Source organism: Arachis hypogaea, chromosome 10, assembly GCF_003086295.3.
Source record: "Arachis hypogaea cultivar Tifrunner chromosome 10, arahy.Tifrunner.gnm2.J5K5, whole genome shotgun sequence".
In the NCBI taxonomy this organism is placed as follows: domain Eukaryota; kingdom Viridiplantae; phylum Streptophyta; class Magnoliopsida; order Fabales; family Fabaceae; genus Arachis; species Arachis hypogaea.
The window spans coordinates 5382104-5394087 of record NC_092045.1 but is presented as its reverse complement, the minus strand read 5'-3'; the positions used below and the strand labels follow the sequence as shown (position 1 = coordinate 5394087).

The 11984-nt window shown below is 34.9% G+C and overlaps 2 protein-coding genes across 22 annotated transcripts; both read right to left on the bottom strand.

Moving 5' to 3' along the window:
• Nucleotides 1-624: 624 nt before the first annotated feature.
• Nucleotides 625-5861, bottom strand: LOC112714869 (protein LNK1). 21 transcript variants are annotated; one of them, XM_072204488.1, is made up of 12 exons: nt 5629-5861; nt 4846-4968; nt 4568-4733; nt 4405-4452; nt 3991-4186; nt 3711-3899; nt 3255-3597; nt 2326-3009; nt 1616-1761; nt 1315-1450; nt 1143-1236; nt 625-994 (listed from the first exon to the last, which is right to left on the bottom strand). In XM_072204488.1, exons 6-12 carry the CDS (start codon nt 3893-3895, stop codon nt 936-938), a joined length of 1647 nt encoding a protein of 548 aa, XP_072060589.1. In that variant the 5' UTR covers nt 3896-3899; nt 3991-4186; nt 4405-4452; nt 4568-4733; nt 4846-4968; nt 5629-5861; the 3' UTR covers nt 625-935. The 21 variants fall into 21 exon arrangements, 17 of the variants coding, with proteins under 17 accessions (XP_072060589.1, XP_072060593.1, XP_072060588.1 ...); XM_072204492.1 differs by having other exon boundaries at nt 3991-4072; XM_072204487.1 differs by having other exon boundaries at nt 4568-4968.
• Nucleotides 5862-7112: 1251 nt separating this feature from the next.
• On the bottom strand, nt 7113-11681 carry LOC112714867 (uncharacterized). The gene is made up of 5 exons (XM_025766555.3): nt 9580-11681; nt 9329-9491; nt 8235-8398; nt 7676-7934; nt 7113-7534 (listed from the first exon to the last, which is right to left on the bottom strand). Exons 1-5 carry the CDS (start codon nt 11112-11114, stop codon nt 7427-7429), a joined length of 2229 nt encoding a protein of 742 aa, XP_025622340.1. The 5' UTR covers nt 11115-11681; the 3' UTR covers nt 7113-7426.
• Between the last annotated feature and the right edge of the window lie 303 nt (nt 11682-11984).

Below are 11984 nucleotides of genomic sequence, written 5' to 3'. Positions count from 1 at the left end.
TAATTACTTTGTTGGTCTTTATAGTTTCGCCAAATTTTTAATTGGGTCCTTATATTTTTTTTTCTTTTAATTGAGTACTTGCACAAATTTTTTTTTAAGTGAGTCCCTAAATTTTTTTTTTAATTTGGGTCCCTGCACCAATTTTTTTTTTTTAGTTGAATCTCTATACAATTAAACTAATTACTGTTAAGAAGGGCCTAGTTAAAAAAAATTGATGCAGAAACTAAATTAAAAGAAAAAAATGAGAATGTAATTGAAAATTTCTCAAAATTATAAGGACAAATAGAATAATTCAACCTAAAAAAAATAGCAAAATGACTCGAGTGATTTTTGAGAAAAACAATAGAAAAAGGGCTGCCTGTTGAGGCTTTAGTAATAATAATTGAGGCTTTAGTAATAATAATTGGAAGATGTATAGTACTTTTTACGTCTTAAAGTAACGATTTGATTTGAGACAATGACCTAATTTCCATACATATAATCGTCAATCCAAAGCCAAATTGCACTTTACTCTGATACCAGTTATTCAAAATGTATCTTATGTCATTTGACAAGGTTTATTGCGATTGTGTCTGAGCCACTTTTGTTTGATCTTATCTCGTATTTTGGAAGAACGTAACAGGATTTTCTACAATTCCAAATTAAAATTAAGGGGATAACCTATGATATTTTTTTTCTCATATATGCTTGCAATTTGCATGCATGACTACTACATATCTGTGCTTAGTTATATTGTGTTTGGGAAAGAAATAATTTCTCTATATATTTCCACATCCTACGATTGAAGAAGACTCTACAACTTCCTATTTTCTTTGTTTTAACTACAAAAATTCATATATAATAATTATTCATATAACATAATATGAAATACTTTTTTAAGTATTGAAAATTGTGATCTTCTTTTGCATGAAAGGATTTGTCAGCGTACCATTACATTACTCGTTAATCGTCATCGTCATAAATACCACCTTATGATGGATCAGTATGATGGCATCTAAATCCAAAGCAGAAAAATGAATTACAAGTTAACTACAGGATCTAAGTAAGCCCGAATAATTATACATATATGCCCTTGAAAAAAATCATCATTATACAGACAGCTAAATGTGACAAAGCTGATTTAGACACTGATTAGGTGTTACCTCCTACGGTCTTCTTTCCCACTCCAGTAGAAGAGTCTTCTAGACAAACGTGTTTCTCAGTCTTTAGTGGTGAATTGATCAGTGACCCATGTATCTATCATCAATTGAATAAAGAAAATGAAGCAAGGATCAAACAATCATTTAAACATGTATAGAATTAAAGAGAGCATACCGTGGCACTGGATTTGGAAGGTATAGTATCATAAGGATGCGACATTGATTGATCATGGGGTCTGTGAAACAGTAAGTGTGCTATAGATCGATCAATGGGGTTTGTGTCAGTTTCCATATCCATGAATCCCATACACCTGAATGAAGTTGCAGGTTATACTTATCAAGAAGATTAAATAGCATTATATTTCTGCAATAAATTAAAAAAGTTTGTTTAACAGTACTTTCTATGCACTGACATAGTGACATTAAGTACTTATAACTATGAGCAATAAAACTGAAGTGAAGACAGCAACCAATACCTGCTACCATTATGTGGCACCATTGATTTGCATGCTTGATCATCTCCGGTGCAACCATTTGCATTTGAGTCATTATGTCTTTGCTCGGCACTCTTAGCCAAACGGTATAGACTATCCCTTAGGCACAATTTGGTTCTAATATCCAACTGCAGCCAAGCAAAATTTTGTTACCGAAGTAAATTATAATCAATGAAACTGATGAACTTGCAGTAATAATTATAAATAGATAACAATTTTAGCATTAAAGCTTTACATCTTGAAACCTTCAGCCTTTTACTTACCAAAGAATTAAAAAGGAAAAGAAAGAATATCACGCACATGCCTTACAAACACTGATGGCAGTGCCAAACTTCAAAGAGTCACTAGACCTTGAAGATAATGCCACCCACAAAAAGGATAGATAGACCTACCAGGGAGGAGAGACTATTTCTTCCTGATTTACATATGGAACAAAGCCCACAATATGCCACAAATTTATTACTTTGACATTTCACCAGGAAGCATCTTAATTTATGTAACTTGGACATTTAAAAAAGTTTACATTACATCATCTTTTTGCCTTAGAATTATGCATACGTAACCAAAATCAAAAGTCATCTTTAAGCTAAACTGGAGTAGGGTGCAACGTTGAGGTAATCACACTCTTTCTTAAGATTAAAAATCCAAGAATAAACAGGATCAAACTAGGACACCAAAGAAGATTCCAATACCTGATCCATGACCTGTTGCAGCTGGCAAAAGCTGTTTGCTTCAAGTGAGTTGCTGTTCACTGCAGAGCTCATGGATGAGCTTTCCTGCGCAGTTGATGAGTCTATTTCTGGAGAAAACCCTATGCGTACTCCATGAACTTCACTGTGGCCTTCATTTTCATTTTCAAACTGATTATCTACCTTCTGAGCTGAACCTGGACCACAAAATGGCATTTCTCTTGGCACACCGTCACTTTTGACACTCCTAGATAACGTGTGTTTATCATGGCAGGGATACATCTTTTCTCCCTTTTCATCTGATTTCAAGGTAGCAGCTTCCAAAGAATGACCATGAGAACTCTCCATGTTTGAGGCACAAGATGATTCTTTAAGAGAAGCTGATGGATGCTCACTTTGCTTGGATCTTGATTTAGAAAAAGTCGGAAAGAGGGAAGTGTGATTTGGAGTTTGACTCAAGTCTAGGTGCATTAATGGAATTTGTGTCTGCATGCAACCTAAAGGATCAGAATCTGAGCTCAACTTTTGTTTCTGGATGCTATCAACAGAAGTGATCCCACTGGAAGAGGCTCCAAAGTGTTGATGTATATCTTCATACTGCTCCAGAGGAGTATATTGATGCATGGAATCATCATTTTCTAGGTAACTATTTTTTTGTCTTCCTGCTAACGACTTTGCCATCTTCCTCTGCAACATTAATACATAGTGACTTTTTGTCATACACTAATGAATAAACAATTCATCCCAGTTTATAGGTTCTCCCTAATAAAACAGAGTATGCATTCAGAACCTATTGGAAAATGGAAACCGTATAAATCCAACATTTACCCAGAAAATGACAGTTATGACTACTGGTCTTTCCAATTGTGTGTTACAATAAAAGAGAAGTTCAATTTTCCATCATAAAAAAAAATGGTGAAACAGTAACCAACCTTTTCTTTTGGCACCAAGTCAGCTGTATTGCTGGATTTCTTTCCTGATTCATTGAAACTCGTAGGAGGGATGCCATTATCATCAACATCCATTTGAGACCTAACTTTTCTATCAGCAGAAGATAATGTTTTGTTGGAATCATTGATTGGAAGACCTTTAATATCTTCCTTGGAACTCATATCATAGTCAGACATACTTTTCAATGGACTTATTTCTGCACATGAAAATTTGAAGTCAGACTTCAAAGCATCATCAGAACCTTCAGCGTCACGAGAAGACGATAGCCAGCAGAACTCCTCTTCATTATTGAGACTTCCCATTCCAAAAGTTAAATCATAATTCCTGCGATATAAAAATGATATTAAGATATTTATATGACAGGCGCAATACATTGATCGGCATTTCACATCAAATGGAAGATTAGAAGATTTGTGTCAAACAGAAGAGTTTCCTACAACATTCTGTCAACATCTTCAAAGTTCTCTATATCCAGCCACCCATCACTATCAAGAAAACTGAATTCGTTATCATCTTGAGACATCTGATTAATTGGATATTGACTAACAGTACCATCTTCAACAACAGACTTGTCTCTCAGGAGAGTGTCATCAGTACAAAGCTCATCACCACCACAATCCATATTGCTGCTCTTGAAACAGTGACCAGACATGTCAGTATCATCTGATGTTAACCTTTTCAATTCTACATATGAGTCACTGTCACAAGAAAACACACCCTCAGATGTGTGAGACCATGAACCCTTTTCCAGCATCCTTTATTTGTGGGTTGGATTTCTCAAGTACAGTTTCTCTTTATCCTGCGTACCACGGTTATTCACAAAGTCACTACTATTTAATACCATACAACCCCAACTAATATTGCAGCTATGATGCTCCATTACATCAAATCCATCCCATGCGTTATTTTGAAGCTGCAAAACAAAGAGGTATTTAGACAATAAATAATCATAACCCAGCAAAAATAACATTATGAATCCACAACACATCATCAAACCTAATCATGAGAGAAGTAGCAAATGTGCTCCATCTACCCCCCACCCCCCCCTTTTCTTCCCCCACCAAAATCACAAAATGCAACCCAAACGTTGTTCCATTACTCATTTAAAAGAAAAAGGAGGACTCACTTTACCTGTCATTCCAAGATCCAAAATGAACCTTAATGAAGCTTAACTTAGGCCTGACCAGTTAACAACGATTCTTACAAGGTCAATCTCTTGATGCAAATAAAATATGGAGACATGGAAAGCAGGCAGCAAGGTACAAAGGCATACAAATTAATGTTTTAGTTTTACCATTCAATGACTTGTGTAGAACGGTGACAAAGCAACAGCTACCACCAACCAACAAGTATGATTTCAAGAGTAGTATTTCTGGAGTCTTATCAATAACTATCAAGCCATTGCTTCATCACTAGCTCTTTTTGGACTTGGATAGCACAACACCCTAAATAAGATTATGCTACAGACGAAAAGTGGATTTGTGTATAAAAGTAAAATTCAATTGGAAATAAACTGTACTGCAAAGAAAGCATCTAATTAAGTCCAAATAATGATATCATCAATAACATTACAGAGTTGTTCATATTATTTGAATAATGAGGGCACATTCTTCTGCTATCTGTTACACCAAGATCTGCCACCGAACATTAGCCATAATATGGGTTACATGTCACATGTCCTCCAGCTCACATGAACTGCTCAAAGTGACTTCACTACTTTAGAATTACGATTATATAGAAATGAAAATTTATAGGGAACATTTTTAAAGATATGACATCACAGGACTACCCTAGGAGGAAACTCATTCTAATGACTACTATCACACGAAATAAAAAAAGCCTCTAATTATGCCGAAGAATCAGCCAAAACAGTGTGATTCTCTCAATGATGAAGTTTCCAAGATGAAAATCTCTTGGATGATTTTGAACAAAAGGCACTTATGTGCAGTAAAGAAAAGTGTGGTTACACTAAATCATTATTATAAATGCAGATAGAGCAACCAAAGTGGTTTTACAACAATTTAACAGGGTAATAACTTACAACTAATAACATGTAATATAATCAAAATCCAAAGAAAATAAAGCAAGGAATCAGCTCATGTGATTAAAGTGACTCAATTCTTTACTAACCGCGGAAATGATTAACTAAAGTCATAGATATTATGAACAGAATCACAGAACAGAGCCCTACTTCACTAAGCTTATTCAGTCTGAACTCATTCATCAATTCACTATATTAAGAAATAACAGGATGAATTAACTAGCAAAATCCAAAACAATAATAAGAGTGGCAGCAATTGAACCATTGACACATGCATCGGAGTAAATACATAAGGAAAGAGAAAGTGAAGTTACCGCAAGGAGAAATGAGGAGATGAAAAGAGAGGTTGAGGAAGGTGAAGAGAACGGAGAGTAAGCGATTCAAAGATTCTTATTACAGAATGACGCTTTGTTCCACAAGCTTCGTTCCTATCCAACTTGCACTCCACAACTTTTCTGTTTTGCAAGTTGGGGGAGGAGGGGATCACGCAGGAAGGGACACGTGGCAGGGTAGATGGATATCGGATCTAGTTCGTGGACGGGAGCCTGGGTTCTCAAGATCCGATCACTTACTGTGTTTTAATTGGTCCAACTCTTTTAAACGCTGCGTTTCGATTAAAACACATTGCTTCCTTTTTTTCTTTAAATTTTATTTTTCTTAATAATATATTGCCACTTGGCTAGTTGCTTAACACTTGCCTTTCCTTCTTCCAAGTGGGATATCATAATCATTCACTAGTCATCTCCGCTGGTATTGACAAAAATTAAAAAAGAAAAAAAAATCATTTTTACCATTAATAATAAGAAACTTAGTATACTATAATCATGCAAAAAATTAAGATTAGAAACCTTTAGAATATCATTTCCGACCATAAAAAATTGATAGTTAATAATTCTCACAAAAGATGGCATGTAAAGTAACAAGAAGATTTAATAAAAAATAGAGTAACTCGATAAAATTATCTAAAACGTTTAATGAAATTATCCAACAAATTATCTATTTTGGCTAATTTTGTCAAAGTAATTCTATTTTCAATGAATATCAACTTAATTTACATCTTTTAAAGTTAAATTTGTCCACAATCAAATTTTTATAATAAAAATTGATAATATATTTTAACTTTTATATAATCACAATAATCAGAATGAAAAAATCTAGAGAACAGCAATTTTATTGAATATTGGCCAGCATGTAACCAGCAGAAAAAGGTGAACCATTGGATAAAATCTCACACCAATCTCACACCATCAAATTATCATTGATGGCTAGTTGATGGCTAACAATTACAAAAATTGCTGCCCCCTAGCATTGCTCAAAAATGAATTAGTTGAGATTATATATAATAAAGTACTTTTTTAAAAAAAGTTATATAGCAGTCCTTCCTATATCTGCATTATATAAAGAATATAGTACAAAAGTATGAATGTACAAGCTTATAAGTTTAAACATATTATTATCAAAATAATAAAACAATACATTATTTCTATAAAAAAATAAATAAAAAACAACATAAACCATCCCATAAGCACCTCTTGTCTTCTAAGATTGATAACTGTTCCTATCAGTTTCAAAAACCACTATATGTACAGATAAGAAAATTGTTGCAGAACATCACCTCCATAAGTAGTAAACGAATATGAATATGTAATGAGAGTCTAAATTCTAAAACAAGGATGAAAACGAATATGAATATGTAATGAGAGTCTAAATTCTAAAACAAGGAAGAAAACAAGGAACTATGTATCTCATAAGAAAACTACAGCGTCATATACTAAAGACTAGAAGTATATTCATATAATAACCGCCAAAAAATATATAAGTATATATATGATCAGAGCAAACGTCCTATACACTTTAGTACTTTACATTCTCAGTCAATGAGAATACCATAATTAACAGGATGATAATAATATCCAAATAGTAGTTCAGAATCTGGTCAACAAAATGGTACATGTCTAATATTCAAATGAGAACAAAACTACCTTATATTTTGAAGATATTAGATTAGATGAGTATATATATATAGATAGATTGATAACTACATTGATCTTCTTTCTTTCTTTCAAAATGTAGGACAACAGATAACACTTGCTGCTAAGGAGAGAATATACATCATTTCTTCAAAAGCTTCTGTGAGAAAATCTTCTTGGAATATGGGCTATTTCTTGAAATTGCTTTGTAGGACTCAACTGCTTCAACTAGTAAATTATGCACATAGCCCTGGTTGAAAGTTGAAACGAGAAAAAGAAAACAAAAAGGAAAATGTCACAAAACTATGTGAAAATCATTGGGTGCACTTCTTATAAGTAGAAGGCAGCAGCAATGAATGAAAAGGAGGAATAAAGTGGCTATGTTATGTACCTCGGAATAACGCAGAGCTGACTGAATGACATAATTGGCGTGAGGATCTTGAAGTAACTGTTCGAAGCAAGGCGCGCAGAGCAGTTCGCAAATGATTCTAGCCCGATTCTCATCATTGAATACAGCAAGACATTTTTCAACCACATGGCTACTGAACTTCTGCATTGACATGTACACATAATTACCTTCGAATTGCATGTTCATGGTTGATGTCGCAGATGGAGTCCTTAAGTCCAAGATAAATTGTACGACGTAGTTTCTGCAGAAGGCAAAAGGAATCAAGAGACTAGAGATTGGAACAATCAAAAAGGTATGAAAATTGTATGGACAAATACTGAAAAGATGCAGAAAAAATAGTATCAGACTTGTTTCAAGAAAAGCACATCTTCTAGTCACCGATAAAATTGTTTGAAAATCTCTCTACCAATTACCATAGAAATTTCATTAGAGCTAAGACTATTTGCTTGGGGAAAAGAAAAGAAGATAACATTCTTAAAACAAGGAGTATCTGTTAAGGGTTTTTATGTGCTAGAGTGAGAAGTACAGTTCCACTAGTTACCCGTATTGATGTTGCGCTAGAAGAAGAGCATTTGCAGATATTTCTGCAATTAGTTTCTCTCTATGCTCCCCATTTGAATGACCAATGCATCTTTGTAAAACACAACATCCGTGTTGATGAGTTGCAATGTCAACACAGTACTTTGCAGCAGCGACAAATATAAACTGCTCAATGCAATAAATGAAATAGAGAAAGAGCAATTACCATACTGCAATGGAATTTTGAGAGAGACAAAATGCAGAAAAGACCTAATCATTTTATACACACTGATTTTTTAAAAAGTAGTACAAAGTGACAAAATTAACTGCTAGTCAAGAAAATGCCAATGAATTTGACCTGCCAATCCAATATGACATGGTTTAGTCACTTATGTATTACTTTAGACTATTCCCTTCTCTGCACCAGAAAAAATTGTAGTTTATGTGAAATAAAACATTCCACATGCTTACATACAAAGACATCTGATCACAATATCAAGTAATAACAGAGGCCGGCCATGGACGTGAACTTGGAACGGCTATTTGCCCAATAGTGAAGTTTGAATATATGGTGTCAAAAATTAAATTCCTATCTACAGAACCCTGGCTGAAAATAAATCCAAATATTTAAGTTACATTGACATTATAGAATTATATAAATTGCATAGAAGATAAGTTTGAGATAAATATGGCTCAAACCGATTTAGCAAAGCTACATATCTGCCATTCAAACAGAAAAGCACATTGCCAAAATACATCCATGTCATGTATCTTTTCAAATTTAAAATTTTATTAAACAATGCAGGCAAACTTGGTAGAGAGGTGCAATAAAACTGATTAGCTGTTAGAACATCATGATACAGATTTTAGCGTTTAAGGAATATGAGAAACAAACATTGAGAAGTTGAGAACAGAATGAGACAATGGGAACACAATGAACTGCTATTTCACATAAGATGACCATTAATCATCTGTCATGGATATATCGAATAGTTCATAGAAATATAGCAAGACTGAAAAGAGCAGAAAGATTAACATGCACCCATAACAACTTCATGTTTGAGACTATTTTACCATCTATATACACAGAAGATTTAAATATTGTAGGCATCATACCTTGTTATCTTCATTGCTAAGGAATTGCAAACAATGCTGAACAACATGGTTTCCATTAAGATCTTTGATGAGAGCCAAGAATCCCGGTTCAAGGGCAGATACGACCAAAGAAATTTGCCTTCTAGTTTTGAGAGTCTCAATCAGCTTCTGTACAACACGAGTGCTGACACAAGAAAGGGAAAATAAGTAAAGTCAAAGTCCACAACACAATGAAAATAATATCTCAATACTTGCATAAGTTGCAAGATTACCCATGAGTGTTCAATGAGATTCTGACAAGCTGCCCCGGCTCCATAGTAACCTTGAGTATGATCTGCATCCTTTGTTCTTCGTTACAGACATCCAATAACTTCTGCATGAGGTAATTTCCAAAAGAATTCATCATAAGTTCAGCTACATGATCAACAATCTCGTTAAATATCACTTGAACATCTTCTGCCAAACCCTCTTCAAACACTCTTTGCAAGAATCTACAACCATGTTGATCTTTGGCAATTAAATATATGTACCCTCGAACTTCTGCTAGGGAATTATACTTGGATTCCAAAGAGAATGGACCATGAATCCCATGACTCCTAGGAGTCTCATAAGTTCCTAAACCATGGCACTGAATCTCTAGCTCCGACCTCTGTAGATGTTTGGTGAAATTACTTTCACGCACAGCACCCTGACATCTTGACCGATTCAAACCCCTACTAGCAACATAGTTAGAACCTTCACCTTGAATGATGAAGCTTCCCTCACTAATAATAGTATCTAAACTTCCATGTGCTAATCTAGCATTTGTAAGTGGCACAGCTCTTACATTAGACATAGGAGGGTTATAATGCAATGACCCATTAACACTTCTATAAGGACTTAAATTAGTACATAGGGGAGAATCAGGTGCTCTTGGCATGCCCCTTTCCTCCATTATATTAGTTCCATAATTTCGTGCATAGAACAAATCATCAACCATTGGATTTCTGCTTAAAGAAGCAGCAAGCTCTGCTTCCATACTTCCTCTGCCACAGTTCCCATTTCTCATCTGCCTCACATGGCTTGGAGAGCCCATCGAACCATGAGAACCATTCGATTGAGGAATCATATTGCCATGCCACCTAGGACACTGTTGTGATCCAAATAAGTTAGCAATGTTACAATCCTGGTTTAATCCTAACAATGCTGTTTTTGTTTCAGCAGCACAATGAGATCCATCACTAACAGGCCATTGAAATCGAAGTAACCCTCTCCTAAAATCATAACGATCCCCATGCTCTCCATGAACATTCACAGAATTGTTTCCTCCACTCAAAGAATAATAATCAGGAAATGCAAGGCCATTAGGATTCTCTTGTTGATTTCCAATATACATTTTACTCAAATTGGCACATAGGCCTAGTTCATCAATATCACTGCCCTTCTTCCTCATAGCCACAGCTGAATCAGGTGCCTTCGAATCCAACCAGATGGTGTTAGGGTTAGGGCAAGGCATGGTGGATGTAAGGTCCTCCAATGGAGGTGGTGTTGGTGATCCAACAACGGAGAAAAAGCTTGAGGAAGAACCATCAGATTGAAGAGATAAACCACTAACAGGGGATGATGAAGCACATCGATACTTAATCTGAGCAAAAGTGTCATCATAATCAACATCATAACCCATGACACCATGACCATGATCGTGATCATGCTCATCATCACCAGCATGACGGTAATGATGAATGAGATTGTTTGATGTTGCAAGAGGGATCTCATTCAGCAACATTTCTAGCTCTCCAGCATCATCCTTCACTGTCTTTTTCCCCATTACAACAACGACGACGCTTTCAGACACCAACAAATACAAACAACTGAAGGAGGAGGAAAAAGAGAAGACGCTAGAACCCCAGAATCAGAAGAAGAAAAATAATCGGAAACGCAATAACTCGTTTAAGAGAGGCTAAAATAAGAGAATCTCACTAGAGATAAACCGTTTGAGTGATTGATGAACGATCAAAGGTGGTGTCTTAAGTTGAAGGGAATTCAGATTGCATTTGCATTAACATTTGGGTTTTGATCTTTTCCTGAGCGAAGTTTGACGAAGCATGCAAGTGCTAAAGGTTCAGATATGGTTGTTACGTTGCACGGTGTAGAGTATAAATTAAACTCTTTGTAGTTTGGAGTTTCTCACGCCATTGAAGCTGGAACGAGAAGAAGAGGATGAAGAAGAAGGTGAAGAAGAAGAAGAGTCACTCTGCTCTCTAGTTTCTACTCTATTTTTCTTTTTTTTTTTGAAATTAAATATTTATATTTATATATTATTATAAAAATAAAAACAAAAGAGAAGAGAGAGAGTGTGTACTGGTAGCAGCAGAAGAAGAAAACAAATCACGCTATAGCGCCTGTATCTTCTTTCGTACTCTTCTACGCTTAGCTTTTTCGGTGATTTGCTATTGGAAAATGATATTTGAATTCTTGTTTGGCAAGGAAGGGAATGAGGGGAGAAAATAAAATCTTAACCGAGAGTCTTCGTATCTTTCTCTGTAATTACTACTTGCTAGCTGCTAGACCTCCTAATTAGCGTGTGTTTGGATTAGCATTTGTAAAACTGGAATTTGAATAAACTTAATTTTATATAATTGATTTTGAGTAAAAGCGAATTTATATTTTTAAAAAAAATAAATTAAAAAAAATATTT

Excerpts from the sequence above, each read along its gene's own strand:
- LOC112714867 (XM_025766555.3), bottom strand. The coding sequence starts at position 11,114 with ATGGGGAAAAAGACAGTGAAGGATGATGCTGGAGAGCTAGAAATGTTG. Across the intron at positions 9,492-9,579 it reads ATCTCATTGAACACTCATGG|CACTCGTGTTGTACAGAAGC; the intron begins GTAATCTTGCAA and ends TTCTTGTGTCAG. Across the intron at positions 7,935-8,234 it reads CTAGCGCAACATCAATACGG|AAACTACGTCGTACAATTTA; the intron begins GTAACTAGTGGA and ends TGCCTTCTGCAG.
- LOC112714869 (XM_072204481.1), bottom strand. The coding sequence starts at position 4,027 with ATGCTGGAAAAGGGTTCATGGTCTCACACATCTGAGGGTGTGTTTTCT. Across the intron at positions 3,598-3,710 it reads GAAGATGTTGACAGAATGTT|GAATTATGATTTAACTTTTG; the intron begins GTAGGAAACTCT and ends TTTATATCGCAG. Across the intron at positions 1,451-1,615 it reads GTGCCACATAATGGTAGCAG|GTGTATGGGATTCATGGATA; the intron begins GTATTGGTTGCT and ends AACTTCATTCAG.